Source organism: Convolutriloba macropyga, chromosome 2 (genome assembly GCF_964194025.1).
Source record: "Convolutriloba macropyga chromosome 2, txConMacr16.3, whole genome shotgun sequence".
NCBI lineage: Eukaryota > Metazoa > Xenacoelomorpha > Acoela > Convolutidae > Convolutriloba > Convolutriloba macropyga.
The window spans coordinates 32,937,629-32,955,135 of record NC_134469.1 but is presented as its reverse complement, the minus strand read 5'-3'; the positions used below and the strand labels follow the sequence as shown (position 1 = coordinate 32,955,135).

The 17,507-nt window shown below is 36.3% G+C and overlaps 1 protein-coding gene across 1 annotated transcript in view; it reads left to right on the top strand.

The window, feature by feature from the left end:
* LOC142358612 (protein flightless-1 homolog) overlaps positions 1 to 17,507 on the top strand; it is a 172,865-nt gene that overhangs the window by 67,033 nt on the left and 88,325 nt on the right. Inside the window, exons 10-13 of the mRNA XM_075410058.1 lie at positions 5,959 to 6,148; positions 15,747 to 15,877; positions 16,388 to 16,440; positions 16,513 to 16,575. Of these exons, the coding sequence (XP_075266173.1) occupies positions 5,959 to 6,148; positions 15,747 to 15,877; positions 16,388 to 16,440; positions 16,513 to 16,575 (437 nt within the window). The remainder of the gene's footprint in view (positions 1 to 5,958; positions 6,149 to 15,746; positions 15,878 to 16,387; positions 16,441 to 16,512; positions 16,576 to 17,507) is intronic.

The following is a 17,507-nucleotide window of genomic DNA, read 5'->3' as shown; positions in this document are numbered from 1 at the left end:
AAGGTTGTTAATTGCTCTCAAACGAAGTTTAGAGCAATTATATTAGTCCTGCGGCCTTTTTATATGCGATTTTTGCTTGACCGTTTTTTGGTCTGACTCTTTTAACTTTTCCCCTCAAAAACTCGATAAACAGGTTAAACCCGGAAGGTTTAGTGGCTGAGTAGCTCTCTTAGAGCCTTACTAGTCTCGTAAGTTTGCGATTCACCGAAATTGTTTTCAGGAGAAATAAACGTGGTGTCAAGGGCGTTCTTTAATCTTGAGTTTCATCCCCCATTCACCTGCCACTCACCCCGCCCCCTCCCTCTCTAATGCTAGCGTCATTCAGCTCTCATAGGTTTTAGTGGTAATGAAGTGGTTTTAAACATTTTAACTTCATGAATTTTACCAATTTTTTTAAAATCAAACTTGGTTTTTTCAAATTTTCTGACATTTATTGTCATTATTCAAGATATTTAATATCTTTTAACAATTTTTTGATAAATTTGCAATTTTTTTCTTTAAATTTTTGAAATTTTTATTCAGTGGCCAGGGAACCTCCTATAGGATTTGCTAGTATGTTACTACATAGTTTCTAGGGGCAATAAAATAGTTTCCAATTTTTTAATTTTGCAATTGTCGGGAATTTTTTAAATAAAGCTTGCAATTTAAAATTTTTGATTGTTTTCAAATTTTTCGATTTTTTTTGTCATTCTCTGAGTTTAACTATCTTTACTGGCCAACGAAACTTTTTAAATGTTTTTGACGGTTTACAGAACAGAACTCCAGAGTCAACAAAACTTTTTTTATAGCACTATTTTTTGGAAATTTTCTTTAATTTTCTCTTCTGTTTCTTGATGCATTTGTCCAGTTTATCTACTTTTATTGCCGATTCATCTCTTTCAAGGTTTTTGCGTGAGTTAATGACTATTTTAAAATGAGTCATATATGGCCTTCAAGTTAAAAGCTTCAAGGGTTTTAGCAATGATAGTTTTTTTTTGGTTAGTTTGATTCTTTTAGTTTCTCAACTTTTGAGATTTTGTCTTGTTGGCTGGGATTGTTCAATTGATCTGCTGGTCAGGCTCATTAAGTCTGTCTTTCATTCAATTACTTGGATTGTATTTCAGGACTTGTCCTGCTATGTTTTTTTTACTTGGTCGAACTTTTTTTCGCTTTACCCATTTTGCCGCTTTTTCGACATTTTGCGTGAAATCTTTTTGACTTCTCAAGGCTAGTTTCACTCTTCTATCATTCTGCTCTAAGTCCTTTTAAACAGCAGCTGCTCAGCAAAGCAATTCAAAATGAAAGAGAGTCAGTATGAAAAAAATTAAAGTCAGAAATAGAAACGGGATAAACCCATAAAGCCCATTTTTAGATGCCCGGTACTTGAACTTTGTTCTGATAAGTTTTAGTTACTGTCTATAATGCTTCTTGGTATTGATTCTATGCCCTGTAGCCTCTCACTGACAGACAGGAGTATGTTCAATTACGGAATGACATCAAAATAATTTGCACTTAAAAATGTTTTTGTACAAAAATCAGTTTTTGTTGATATTTTCTTTTCTTTCAATCCCAATAGAGTTATGGAAATCAACGGCGGCTATTTTCCGGCAATCTGCCGGGTATGTTATTAATAGCTGCCCTCATCTTCTCAGCCGGCTGTTATAGCGCTCATTTTTTTACTCCGTCAAACTTTTTTTCGCTTTACCCATTGTTTTCAAATTTTTCGATTTTTTTTGTCATTCTCTGAGTTTAACTATCTTTACTGGCCAACGAAACTTTTCAAATGTTTTTGACGGTTTACAGAACAGAACTCCAGAGTCAACAAAACTTTTTTTATAGCCCTATTTTTTGGAAATTTTCTTTAATTTTCTCTTCTGTTTCTTGATGCATATGTCATATTTGTCCAGTTTATCTACTTTTATTGCCGATTCATCTCTTTCAAGGTTTTTGCGTGAGTTAATGACTATTTTAAAATGAGTCATATATGGCCTTCAAGTTAAAAGCTTCAAGGGTTTTAGCAATGATAGTTTTTTTTTGGTTAGTTTGATTCTTTTAGTTTCTCAACTTTTGAGATTTTGTCTTGTTGGCTGGGATTGTTCAATTGATCTGCTGGTCAGGTTCATTAAGTCTGTCTTTCATTCAATTACTTGGATTGTATTTCAGGACTTGTCCTGCTATGTTTTTTTTACTTGGTCGAACTTTTTTTCGCTTTACCCATTTTGCCGCTTCTTCGACATTTTGCGTGAAATCTTTTTGACTTCTCAAGGCTAGTTTCACTCTTCTATCATTCTGCTCTAAGTCCTTTTAAACAGCAGCTGCTCAGCAAAGCAATTCAAAATGAAAGAGAGTCAGTATGAAAAAAATTAAAGTCAGAAATAGAAACGGGATAAACCCATAAAGCCCATTTTTAGATGCCCGGTACTTGAACTTTGTTCTGATAAGTTTTAGTTACTGTCTATAATGCTTCTTGGTATTGATTCTATGCCCTGTAGCCTCTCACTGACAGACAGGAGTATGTTCAATTACGGAATGACATCAAAATAATTTGCACTTAAAAATGTTTTTGTACAAAAATCAGTTTTTGTTGATATTTTCTTTTCTTTCAATCCCAATAGAGTTATGGAAATCAACGGCGGCTATTTTCCGGCAATCTGCCCGGTATGTTATTAATAGCTGCCCTCATCTTCGCAGCCGGCTGTTATAGCGCTCATTTTTTTACTCCGTCAAACTTTTCGCTTTACCCATTTTGCCGCTTTTTGGACATTTTGCGTAAAATCTTTTTGACTTCTTTAGGCTTTTTTCACTCTTCTGTCATTCTGCGCAAAGTGCTTTTAAACAGCAGCTGCTCAGCAAAGCAATTCAAAATGAAGAGAGTCAGAATAAAAAAAATCAAAGTCAGAAATAGAAACGGGATAAACCCATAAAGCCTATTTTTCGATGCCCGGTACTTGAACTTTGTTCTCATAAGTTTTAGTTACTGTCTATGATGCTTATTGGGATTAATACTATACCCTGTAGCCTCTCAGTGAGAGACAGTAGTATGTTCAATTACGAAATGACATCAAAATGAATCGCACTTAAAAATGTTATTGTACAAAAATCAATTTTTGTTGATCTTTTACTTTCTTTCAATCCCAATAGTTATTCTGCTTTAAGTCCTTTTAAACAGCAGCTGCTCAGCAAAGCAATTCAAAATGAAAGAGAGTCAGTATTAAAAAAAATCAAAGTCAGAAATAGAAACGGGATAAACCCATAAAGCCCATTTTAGATGCCCGGTACTTGAACTTTGTTCTCATAAGTTTTAGTTACTGTCTATAATGCTTATCGGTATTGATACTATACCCTTTAGCCTCTCACTGAGAGACAGGAGTATGTTCAATTACGAAATGACTTCAAAACAAATCGCACTTAAAAATGTTATTGTACAAAAATCAATTTTTGTTGATCTTTTATTTTCTTTCAATCCCAATAGTTATTCTGCTTTAAGTCCTTTTAAACATCAGCTGCTCAGCAAAGCAATTCAAAATGAAAGAGAGTCAGTTTGAAGAAAATTAAAGTCTGAAATAGAAACGGGATAAACCCATAAAGCCCATTTTTCGATGCCCGGTACTTGAACTTTGTTCTCATAAGTTTTAGTTACTGTCTATGATGCTTATTGGGATTAATACTATACCCTGTAGCCTCTCACTGAGAGACAGTAGTATGTTCAATTACGAAATGACATCAAAATGAATCGCACTTAAAAATGTTATTGTACAAAAATCAATTTTTGTTGATCTTTTACTTTCTTTCAATCCCAATAGTTATTCTGCTTTAAGTCCTTTTAAACAGCAGCTGCTCAGCAAAGCAATTCAAAATGAAAGAGAGTCAGTATTGAAAAAAATCAAAGTCAGAAATAGAAACGGGATAAACCCATAAAGCCCATTTTAGATGACCGGTACTTGAACTTTGTTCTCATAAGTTTTAGTTACTGTCTATAATGCTTATCGGTATTGATACTATACCCTTTAGCCTCTCACTGAGAGACAGGAGTATGTTCAATTACGAAATGACTTCAAAATAAATCGCACTTAAAAATGTTATTGTACAAAAATCAATTTTTTGCTGATCTTTTATTTTCTTTCAATCCCAATAGTTATTCTGCTTTAGGTCCTTTTAAACAGCAGCTGCTCAGCAAAGCAATTCAAAATGAAAGAGAGTCAGTATTAAAAAAAATCAAAGTCAGAAATAGAAACGGGATAAACCCATAAAGCCCATTTTTAGATGCTCGGTACTTGAACTTTGTTCTCATAAGTTTTAGTTACTGTCTATGATGCTTATTGGGATTGATACTATACCCTGTAGCCTCTCATTGAGAGACAGTAGTATGTTCAATTACGAAATGACATCAAAATGAATCGCACTTAAAAATGTTATTGTACAACAATCAATATTTGTTGATCTTTTACTTTCTTTCAATCCCAATAGTTATTCTGCTTTAAGTCCTTTTAAACAGCAGCTGCTCAGCAAAGCAATTCAAAATGAAAGAGAGTCAGTATTAAAAAAAATCAAAGTCAGAAATAGAAACGGGATAAACCCATAAAGCACATTTTAGATGCCCGGTACTTGAACTTTGTTCTCATAAGTTTTATTTACTGTCTATAATGCTTATGGGTATTGATACTATACCCTGTAGCCTCTCACTGAGAGACAGGAGTATGTTCAATTACGAAATGACTTCAAAATAAATCGCACTTAAAAATGTTATTGTACAAAAATCAATTTTTGTTGATCTTTTTTTTTCAATCCCAATAGTTATTCTGCTTTAAGTCCTTTTAAACAGCAGCTGCTCAGCAAAGCAATTCAAAATGAAAGAGAGTCAGTATTAAAAAAATCAAAGTCAGAAATAGAAACGGGATAAACCCATAAAGCCCATTTTAGATGCCCGGTACTTGAACTTTGTTCTCATAAGTTTTAGTTACTGTCTATGATGCTTATTGGGATTGATACTATACCCTGTAGCCTCTCACTGGGAGACAGTAGTATGTTCAATTACGAAATGGCATCAAAATGAATCGCACTTAAAAATGTTATTGTACAAAAATCAATTTTTGTTGATCTTTTACTTTCTTTCAATCCCAATAGTTATTCTGCTTTAAGTCCTCTTAAACAGCAGCTGCTCAGCAAAGCAATTCAAAATGAAAGAGAGTCAGTATTAAAAAAAATCAAAGTCAGAAATAGAAACGGGATAAACCCATAAAGCCCATTTTAGATGCCCGGTACTTGAACTTTGTTCTCATAAGTTTTAGTTACTGTCTATAATGCTTATGGGTATTGATACTATACCCTGTAGCCTCTCACTGAGAGACAGGAGTATGTTCAATTACAAAATGACTTCAAAATAAATCGCACTTAAAATAATATTGTACAAAAATCAATTTTTGTTGATCTTTTTTTGTTTTCTTTCAATCCCAATAGTTATTCTGCTTTAAGTCCTTGTAAGCAGCAGCTGCTCAGCAAAGCAATTCAAAATGAAAGAGAGTCAGTATTAAAAAAATTAAAGTCAGAAATAGAAACGGGATAAACCCATAAAGCCCATTTTTAGATGCCCGGTACTTGAACTTTGTTCTGATAAGTTTTAGTTACTGTCTATAATGCTTATTGGTATTGATACTATGCCCTGTAGCCTCTCACTGAGAGACAGGAGTATGTTCAATTACGAAATGACATCAAAATAAATCGCACTTAAAAATGTTTTTCTACAAAAATCAATGTTTGTTGATCTTTTCTTTTCTTTCAATCCCAATAGAGTTATGGGAATCAACGGCGGCTATTTTCCGGCAATCTGCCGGGTATGTTCTAATCTGACGATTTCCGCTGCTTTTTTACATGAGTATGAGTTTTCTAGAATTATTTTTGTCTACCAAATTGAAGCTATATATTTTTCTAAATTAACCCTCATGCTTTAATCTAAAAAGCACCCGATATTTGCCGTTTTAGGGACTAGCAGTACAGGAGCCGGGGGTGGCAACAGGAAGCTGCGTATACAGAGACGTAAGGAAGAGGAAGCTGGCAGATCGGATGCGGCCAAAGTGCTATCTGCAATGCGCAAAGTGGCGGAAGACGCAAAGACTGCGGATGTCGACAACACAAACCAACTGGCAGCGGATTTCGATGAGCACGTATCAAAGTGAGGATAGCGTATTCTTGCGTGTTAAATGTATAAAGAACAACACTTGATATACGAGTTCTTAATTACTCTAAATGGTCTTTTTTGGTAAGAGCTATATGTTTATGACCTTTTTAAGAGCTATATGTTTTGGTAATCCAAACAAAAACACGCAAAATTATTATACTAATTTTTACAATTTTTTTTCAAGCTTTTTGAAAATGTTTGTCAGTATTTAGGTTTCTCCAGCCTCAAGAGCCAAGGAACCTCCTCGGGGGTTTGATAATAGATTACTGTTTAGTTTCTAGAAGTAATGGATTGTTTCTCAAGATTTTAACATCACGAATTTTAGCATTTTTTTTTATAAAACTCGCATTTTATTCAATTTTTCAGACATTTATTAATAGCCGCGCCAGCAATTCCAGGCGGCTATTATTGGGCTCCTAATTTTTTTACTTCGTCTAACAGATTTTTGTTTTGGCTTACCCTGACTTTTTCAATGACTTCAGTTACTTCTACTGTTTTGCAGTTAAAATTTGTCTGCGTGACGCCATTTCTGCTTTTATGTCGATTGCGTGACTTACCTCACTCGAAAAAATGACTTCTGAACTCACTTATGGAACTTTATTTTATAAACCTTTACTAGTTAAAGATCAATAGTGTGCATCTAAGTAATGCCAAACTTATATGCCCTAATTCTTGAGTTTTAGTCTTGATTTTTTTTATTTCGAAAATCAATTTTGAAAAAGCTCTTTTAGGGCTTTTTACTTATAGACCGTATGTGTATCATAAAAATGACAGTACATTTCTAACCCAAAAAATCTAGTAGTCTAATAAAGGACTTTTGCTCTATCTGCCTATCTTGTTTCTTTAGTTGTTTCAATTCATGGAAGGCCACAAGCGGCTATTTTCCGGCAATCTGCCGGCTATGTTTGTCATTATTCAAGGTTTTCGAGACCCAAGGGGACAGAAAACCACCTTATGGGTTTGATAAAAAAGTTACTGAAATTTTTTTAATAACCATAGAATAAATTTTAAATATCACAAGTTTTAGCAATTTTTTTAAAACTTGCAGTTTTTTTCAAGTTAATTGAAATTTTTTTGTGCTTTTTAAGGTTTCTCCAGCCTCAAGAGCCAAGGAGCCTCATCTAGGGTTTGATTATATGTTACTGCACAGTTTCCAGATGTAATGGAATTCTAACATCACGATTTTACATAATGAGTTTGATAATAAGTTACTGAATTTGCTACTTTTTATTGGCCCTGGAATAGTATTCAACTTCTTAATATCACAATTTTTAGAACTTTTTTGATGAATTGTGCAGTTTTTTTGAACTTTTTTTAGGTTTCTCCAGCCGAAAGAGCGGAGGAAGTTCCTCTAGGGTTACTGCTTAGGTTACTGCTTGTTATTGGAATGTTTTCAAGATTTTAGTATCACAAATTTAAGCAATTCCTAAATAAATGAATTTTGAAGTCTCATTTAAAATTGTTTGTCGTTTTTTAGGTTTCTGCAGCTTCAAGAGTTAAGTAACCTCCTTTAGGGTTTGATAATAGGTTACCACATTTTTAGATGTAATGTAATGTTATTCAAATTTTAATTTCACGAATTTAAGCAATTTTGCGAAAAATATTTGCAATTTCAAATTTTTTGAATTTTTATTTTCGGCACCAGGGGCGCAAACACCTCATCCGAGTTTTGATATTAAGCTGTTGCATTTTTTCTAGAGTTATTGAAATGGCTATCAATAATTTAATGACTCGAGTTTTAGCAATTTTTTGATAAAATTTAAATTTTCAAAAACTCCGATATATTAAACGCGTGAGCTCTAAAATGGGACAAAAGTTTCGCATGTTTAAGGGGCCTTTCGTTCTTCATTTTTGAGTGATCTCTATTGCTCCCACTCCGAAATAAAGCTTGTTGCTAATATAAAGTCTGTAGCAAAATAGCAACTGGCCAAATAGCGCAGTCGGCAGTGCATATGGTTGTGAAGCGGGAGGTCAATGATTCGAATCCCGTTGGGGTCAATTGTTTTTGCACCCGCTTGTCGTTCGAGAGCAATTCTTCCGACATTAGTAGGTTTATGTTCTCTTTTCATTTTTAATCATTGGCCGTGATGACACTGAGAACAGTAAGAGATGCCAACAAACCTTTAAAATGAGTGATACATTTTGCATGTAATTTTATCTACTTTTTTGCATGTAAAAACCACTGTTAAACACCGCTGTTCGCCTAATTTCCACAAAACTATATTTCAGGATTTTCGCCTAATGGTTACAAAAATTTCGTTCGCCTTATCGAGTTTTCGGCCAATGTCCCATCCCCCAGCTGTTTATATAATTAAACTTGATTCTGGATGCGTAGTTCTAAAAAACGTTTAATAGCATTGTGCTGGGACACCTCTCATCTAAATTCAGCATTGTGAAAAATGCAGTGTAAAAAGGGAGTGAAAAAATGTATGTAATGGCGTTCTTCTGCAAAATAAAATGTCATCCTATCCTTTATATTAAACGCGAGCTTTAAAATTGGAATTTTTTTTGCATGTTTAAGGGGCATCTCGAATTGCATGTTGAAGAGCCGCATTGAGCAGCATGGTTAAGCGAACACACCGAAAGAGGTCAATGACCTAAAAGGCTCAAAATAAGTGGGTGAGAACCGAACCTGTGACAAAGGACTGTTAGTCAGGGTCAGTTACCACGAGGCTGAGAGATCTTGAAAGCATGCTCGCCCAGAGGAAGGATTAACTGTCCCGGGTACTACGTGTTTTTTACTTGCTCCCGAACTAAGTTTGAAGTTCTCATTGTAAACATGTGTTTTTCTGCAAAGTTTTAGCCGTACAGATTATGCGCTATTCTAGAACACTCTTAGCTTTCAACTAAGTGTTTCACAATTTACTTTTTGATTTCTGTGTGGTCTCAAATGCTCTCAATCTGAAATATGTTTAATGATACAATAAAAAAATTCTGAGAAACGGTGGTGTGTAGTCGTTATAGCGCAGTTGGTAAGATGAAGGACTGCTATTCTGAGGGTCGAGGGTTTGAACTCGTGTCGGTACCCTCCTCTTTGTACAAATGAAAATTTCTATTCAACAGCATGGCGCCTGTTGTTCGAGAGCACTTCTTGCGACGCTGAGTCGTTTTATGTTCCTGTGTGTGTTTTGGAGATGAAAAATGCTTATCCTCCTATATATTAAACGCGTGAGCTCTAAAATGGGACGAAATTTTTGCATGTCTTAGGAGCCTCTCGAAGCGGCTGTTTAAGAGCCGCATTGGGCAGCATGGTTAAGCGAACATATCGAGAGATGTCAATGACCTTAAAGGCTCAAAGTAGATGGTTGAGAACCGAACGTGGGACAAAAGACTTTTAGTCAGGTGCAGTTACCACGTTGCTAAGAGCGCATGAAAATATGCTCGCCAGGAGGGAGGATTTATTGTCCTGGGTACTACGTGTTTTTTAATTGCTCCCGAACTGAGTTCGAAGTTCTTATTGTAAACGTGTGTTTTTCTGCATAGTTTCAGGTGTCCAAATTCTGCGCTATTCTAGTAGAACACTCACGCTTTAACTTTGGATTTTTGCGTTCTCGAATGCTCTCAATCTGAAATATGTTTATTGGTGAAAATAAGTGATTGGGTGAAAAAGTTGCTTGTATTTATAGCGCAGTTGGTAAGATGGAGGACTGCTTTTCTGAGGGTTCTAACCCGTGTCGGGTACCCTCCCTTTTGTAGACATGAAAATTTTTTAACACCATACCGCCTGGCCTTTGAGAGCAATTCTTGCGACGCGAGTTGGTTTATATTCCTATTTGTGTGTATTTGGGGGATAAAAAATGGCAATTGTTTCCTCTTTGTAGAAATTATTCTTTCCATTCGCTTGGTCTTTTCTTTTTTTTTCATTTCAAATCTTTGAACGATTGTTTTTCGTAAAAACGACTGGGATTTTCACGTTAGTATTGTTGCCCCCAAACGAATTTTAGAGCAATCATTTTTCTTACTGTTTCTTTCTTTTTTTCTTTCTCTCTCTCTCTCTCTCTCTCTCTCTCTCTCTCTCTCTTTGTTTCTCTATCTCTCTGTTTCTCTCGCTCTGTGTATGTATTTCGTCCTCTTTTTTCTCGTTCCTTCGTTCCGTTTCGAGCTCTCTATCTCCTCTTTCCTTCTTTTTTCTCTTTCTCGCTCTTTCCCTGTGTTTACTGCTCTTTTTCTCTTCTCAAATTTTGATGATCAAGAAAACCAGTTGAGCAAATAGTCACCCCCAAGAAACGGCAGGCCTAAGCAGAATACAACAAGAGGTTCAAACATACTGAATTGGAAAAATCAAACAGCTTTCTCTGTCCTCTAGGATAACCACAGGTTGAGTTTTATAGCTGTTGATTTGCGGTTCTGTTACTACCATTATCGATAAAATTGCTATGAATCTAAATTTTGAACAGTTTTAGTCGTATTCTCTAATCTTCCTCTATTATATTAAATATCAGTCGCAATTGAGCACAATCGTTAACATTGCTCCTATCGTAACATGTTTTGGGGGTCCTTAATCATGCATCCTAGAGCATATTAAGTGCGTTTTGAGAAGCGCTTTGCCATCATATCTAAGCTCCTAATATGCATATTTTGTAGCTCATTAAGCATGCGGTATAGCGAAAACAAGCGGGTCACAAACGCCATTGTCCAGAAATTTGCTGTAGAAAGAGCTAAGGACAAGTGCAATACGCATAGTTAGCGTAAGGGGTGAGACCTATAGCTGTTAAGGGAGGGTTCTGGGTTCGAGTCTGTTTCGGTGCGAAACAAAAAACTTCTCTTAAACCTCTTATATAGTAAATGATTTCCTTGTTATGGTTTTGCGGAACTGCTATTTATTATCATTTTGCAAGTTTATGTGTCTTTATGAGCCAGTGAATCTTTTTCAGGGCTTGAAATAGGGATACTGAATAGTCTCTTGAGGCAATGAAATGGTTCTGAAGATATTATTATCATGAGTTCAACGATCCTTACTGGCCAACAAAACTATTTAAGTCTTGCTGATGGGTTACATGACAGAACTCCAGAGAAAAAAAGTGATTTTGAATATTTTTTTTCACTGCGTAATGTTTAATGTTTTTGAATTTTGTACTTTGTTTTTTTTTTCGATATGATTTAATTACTAACAGGGCTAAAAAACTAGAAGTTGCAAAGTCGAATCTCATAATAGAAAGTTTTCCAAGCTCATCATGGAAAATGTTGGTTGGAGTTTCCTTCCATTTCGCGTTTTACCTCTCGCACACTATAATCTCTCTAACTCTTTTGTTGATGCCGCACTTCAGCTGCTGCGATGTGGCGTGAAGCATGCTCTTTCAATTAAGCTAAAGCTAGCCCCATTAAACTGTGGCTAGCTACTGATGAAGCTAACCACTCGCCGGTCGTTTGCGAGAAATGAGCCCGACGTTAGTCAGTTATATTTAGGCTGTTGGTCACGCGTGACTTACCGCTCTCAAAAATGACTTCCTGGCTCTGAAACTGATTTTTCTTTACTTCAAAGAGATAAGGTCAAGTGCGTGTCCCTCTAATTGGAGTTTTTTGAGAGCAGCTACTAGAAGAAGCAATAACTCATACAGATTCCTAATCAAATTATAACATCTCAGCATTTAATTGGAATTTTTTCGGTCTGTTCGTTTAACTATCTGTAGATCTACGAAGCTATTACGGCAACTTTCTGGCAATCTGCCAGCTATATTCTATTGTTTTTGTAATGGGTAGTTTTCGACTTAATGCATTTTCTGAATTCAGCATAAAAGAAAAAGCTTTATTCAACTTTCGTATCGAGTTATTAAAAGCCGACGTCAGCCTCTCAACGTCTATAATTCAGGGGCTCTCCTTTTCGTACGACTCGAAGAGGATTATTGGTGGAGCGTTTTTTATTGGTAATTCATAGCCGCCTCAGCTTCTCAGCCGGCAATTATAGCGCTCCTTTTTTTTTACTTCGTCGTACTAAATTTTGCTCGCTTGTGCAACCATAGTTCACAGCTTGTTCAACATTTTGGGTGAAATCTTTTTTGACTTCTCTAGGCTAGTTTCACTCTTCTTTCATTCTGCCAAAAGTGTTTTTAGACAGCATTTCCTCAGCGAGGCAATTCAAAATGAACAAAGTCAGTTTCAAAAAATGAAGTCAGAAAGAGAAACGGGATATAAACCTTTAAAGCCCAATTTCAGATTCCCGTTGCTCGATCATTGTTATTAGTTACCATATCTAATGATGTTTGGTAATGATACTAGAACTTGTGTCTTCTCAGTACTAAACAGTGTATGTTCAGCACCAAAATGACCTCAAAATAGCTCGCACTTGAAAATTGTTTGTTTACAAAATTTATTTTAATTAGTTTTCTCTCTTCTTTCAATCCCAATCTTGATTATGGGAATCAATGGCAGCTATTTTCCGGCAATCTGCTGGGTATCTTGTTGTTGGAGTGTATTTAAAGCAGGAAGTGAAAGAAGATTTAAGTTTTAGGGCGAATTGCCGCTGAAGAGCATAGAAAAGAGTGGCTTTCTGTTCATGTCGCATTTTTGAGAGAGCGAAGAAATTGGTTGAAATAATTTTCGCCAAACTTGGTATTTTCAACGCAGTTTTTTTCGTTTGTGTCCCAACTTGAAGTGTTTGTTTTGTTTAAGAACTGCCGCCGTCACCCTCTCAGCGGCTATTTAGAGTCTCGTTTTCAATTCAGATCTGTTCACACATTTTTATGATTTTTGAAGTCAAATTGAAATGATGATTTTGTTCATGCCAAAACAGGAAGCCCAGCAAAAAGCCACTTTTTTTGGGGCGTGAAATTTTTTCACTCAAATTTTAAGGCGTAGTGAGAAAACGGCGTTGAACAAAAACGGCTTTCTCTGTTAAATTGGAAACCTGATAGCTGTTTGGGGCGTAGGATATTAAGCAAAAACTCGATCAGGCCTAAGGAATTTTTGTGGCCATTAGGCTAAGTTTCTGAGCTAAGATGTCGTGGAAATTAGGCAAATACTTATTAAGACACTTATTTTTCCGCTGGGTAATATAGTGTAATTAAATGATAATAACATTAACTTCGTTCAAAAGATGTTTTAAAAGTCATCAAAAAGTGAAAAAAGTTTTCGGATATTGATAATTTTCAAGATAAGTAGATTAACCCCAAATTCTCCAATTTTTCATGCGTTTTTTGCAACCAGTAGTTTAAAATTGTTTATATTAAAGCTATTGATAAGTTTTTTAAGCATTTTTCTTAATTGCTCTTGAACGAAGTTCATAGCAATTATTGTAAACGTGTTTGTATTTTTTATGAAAATTTTTTGCTTGACCTTTTTGCGCTTTTCTTCGAGAACATTCTTTGACTTCTCGAGTGACTTTTTCGGGCTTTCGTTCTTCATTTTTGAGTGATCTCTATTGCTCCCACTCCGAAATAAAGCTTGTTGCTAATATAAAGTCTGTAGCAAAATAGCAACAATAAGGGCCAAGTAGCGCAGTCGGCAGTGCATATGGTTGTGAAGCGGGAGGTCAATGATTCGAATCCCGTTGGGGTCAAATGTTTTTGCACCCGCCTGTCGTTCGAGAGCAATTCTTCCGACATTAGTCGGTTTATGTTCTCTTTTTATTTTTAATCATTGGCCGCGATGACACAGAACAGTAAGAGATGCCAACAAAACTTTAAAATGAGTGATACATTTTGCATGTAATTTTATCTACTTTTTTGCATGTAAAAACCACTGTTAAACACCGCTGTTCGCCTAATTTCCACAAAACTATATTTCAGGATTTTCGCCTAATGGTTACAAAAATTTCGTTCGCCTTATCGAGTTTTCGGCCGATATCCCATCTCCCAGCTGTTTATATAATAAAACTTGATTCTAGATGCGTAGTTCTAAAAAACGTTTAATAGCATTTTGCTGGGACGCCTCTCATCTAAATTCAGCATTGTGAAAAATGCAGTGTAAAAAGGGAGTGAAAATAAAATGTGTGTAATGGCATTCTTCTGCAAAATAAAATGTCATCTTATCCTTTATATTAAACGCGAGCTTTAAAATTGGAAATTTTTTTTTACATGTTTAAGGGGCATCTCGAAGTGCATGTTGAAGAGCCGCATTGAGCAGCATGGTTAAGCGAACACACCGAAAGAGGTCAATGACCTAAAAGGCTCAAAATAAGTGGGTGAGAACCGAACCTGTGACAAAGGACTGTTAGTCAGGGTCAGTTACCACGAGGCTGAGAGATCTTGAAAGCATGCTCGCCCAGAGGAAGGATTAACTGTCCCGGGTACTACGTGTTTTTTACTTGCTCCCGAACTAAGTTTGAAGTTCTCATTGTAAACACGTGTTTTTCTGCAAAGTTTTAGCTGTACAGATTATGCGCTATTCTAGAACACTCTTAGCTTTAAACTAAGTTTTTCACGCTTGTTTATTTTTGCGTGATCTCAAGTGCTCTTAATCTGAAATATGTTTATTGATACAATAAAATTGATTGTGAGAATCGGTGGTATTTAGTGGTTATAGCGCAGATGGTAAGATGGAGGACTGCTATTCTGATGATCGAGGGTTCAAACGCGTGTCGGGTACCCTCCCTTTTGTAGACATTTTTAATCAACACCAGGCCGTCTGTTGTTTGAGAGCAATTCTTGCGACATGAGTCGTTTTATGTTCCTGTGTGTTTGGGAGATGAAAAATGGTGATCGTATATCATAAAAGCATGAGCTAAAAAAGGGAAATTATTTTTGCATGTTTAAGGGGCCTCTTGATGCGCATGTTTAAGAGCCACATTGAGCAGCATTGTTAAGCGAACATATCGAGTGAGATCAATGACCTACAAAGCTCAAAGTAGATGGATGAGAACCGAACCTGGAACGAGAGACTGTTAGTCAGGTGCAGTTACCTTGAGGCTATGAGGGCTTGAAAGAATAGTCGCCCAGTGGGAGGACTTACTGCCCTGGGTACTACGTGTTTTTTAATTGCTCCCGAACGAAGTTTGAATTATTTATTGTAAACGTGCTTTTCTGCAAAACTTCAGCTTTACAGATTCTGCGCTCTATTCTAGAACACTCAGCTTTCAACTAAGTTTTCCACGCTTTACTTTTTGAATTTTGCGTGAGCTCAAATGCGCTCAATCTGAAATATGATTTCTGATACGATAAAAGCAATTGTGGGGAAACGGTGGTCGTTAGTGGTTACAGAACAGTTGGTAAGATGGAGGACTGCTACTCTGAGTGTCGGGGGTTTGAACCCGTGTCGGTTACCTTCCCTTATGTTGACATGACAATTTCTACTCAGCACCATGCTGCCTGTTGTTCGAGATTAATCCTTGCGACGCGCGTCCGTTTATGCCTGTGTGTTTTTAGGGGATTAAAAATGGTAATCCTATATAATACACGTGTTAGCTCTAAAATGGGACAAAGTTTTTGCATGTTTAAGGGGCCACTCGAAGCGCATGTTCAAGAGATTTTCTTGTTATGATTTTGCTGGCCTGCTAGTATCAAATAAACTAACCCTCTTTCAAACGTATTGCCATAACTAATTCAATACGTAATAGCATTACTTGATCAACAATTTTTTTCCATGTACAGCTTTGTTTGTATGCTCGTAAAATCTATTTATATTTTGATGAATTTCAATAGAGCTGTGTAATTGTTAGGCCTCTGCGATGGGATGAGCGGCTGGGTGGGCCAGTGACAATAGACTACAGCAACTATTTCGAGGATGACATTGGGGAGGTTGAAGGGGTGCACACCTGGTACATCTCAAACTTTGCCCCTGTTATGCTAGGTCAGTGCATTCACACCACACCGAGCACATCTGACTACTGCCATGCATGTGTTTTTGAAACCTGTTTAACGTGACAGCATTCTAAAGGTGTTCCGATTTTCTATAAGAGAAGCTGCTATTTTGTTATTTGTAAACAGGGCTTTTTGTTTTTGTTCTGAAAAGCACTTTGTCATTCTGCGAAAAGACGTGATATAAAAGTTGTTTCAGTTTAGATTTCCGTTCAATCCTCTGATCCTATGCGTGCTAGAAGCCCACAAAAAAATCTTCAATTTTGGAAAACAATTATGAAGTCATTAAGAAAATAAAAAGTATCATACGCCTCGGGTGCTCGCATGTCTATAATAACGCCTGCAGTCTTTCCGTAAGTTGAGGCTATTGAGTACAATAGCGTGTAAATTTTGGATATTTATCACATGGAATTTTGGGGTGGCGTAATTTAAACTAGATCTTTGTCCGTGTTTTACGGTAGTCTTCGATTTGCCGGAACATCCAATGTCTGTGATTGTTTAGATGAGGAAGAAAACGGACGGTTTCACCAGAAAGACTGCTATATAGTGCTCAAGGTAATAATCGTAACAATGACTTCACTTCATTGGGAAAGTTGGGCAAAAATTATGAATCAATTATGGTTTTAGAACTCTTCAAACGGAGCTGAAATAACCAACACCATCTACTTTTGGATCGGAAAAGACGCAGAGGTTAGCTCGCAAGCCACTGTTTGAGATCTGGATCTCCGGCAACTTCGAAAAAAATGTGGGCCGAAGAAACATTTGGCGCCATTTTGCCATTTTTGATGGAAAAAAGGCTAAATTTTGAAAAAAAATGTCGGATCAGAATAGCCAGCAACCCTTCTCTGGGCCCTTAGGCAAAATCAATAGCACAATTTTTAACAAAGCGCGAATGTTAACAAATCTTTGAACCTCGATAACTGCCTATTAAAGGCGAAATTCAAAAGAATCTTTTAAATTCCATATTCTACGCTGTACGGGTTTTCTAAGGATACCAATCACAACTCTCTACGATGAATAAATCGATCGGCCAAGATTGACCCCCCCCCCCCCCCCATTAAGCCAAGAGTTCCCCCCCCCCCCCATTAAAGTGGATCGGAACAATAAAGCCCAGGCAATAAGACCTAATGTATAAAGACTTAACGTCATTCAATAAACATCAACTGTTGACCCTTTTTAACAAATCTATTGTAACTGGGGACCTCAAAACTTTTTTTGACACAAAATTTTACGATGTCAAATTAGATCCCTTTCACCAACTTTTTTAATGCAAACGTCGGTCAATGGGGTCAACGGTGCGCTATTTCTGCCGGCTTTGTTTAAAAGTGATCCCAAGTGTGATTTGGTTATAACAAAACCCATTACTTCAGCATGCATTTCTGGCCGTTGAATCAAATGCATGATTCGACAAAAAATTTGATGGTAGAAAGGATGAATAATTTAAAATTTTTTCAGTGTTTTTAACTTTTTCAAAGCATTTTGAATACGAGGTCTTAGCAAGGAAGACAGAACGACGCTAGGTTGGTGATGTACTGCATAAAAATGACAATGTTTGTAAGAAAAATGAAAAGAAAGAAGCATTTATTAGAATGATGAAAGCTTAGAAAAATAAAAAGTTAGTT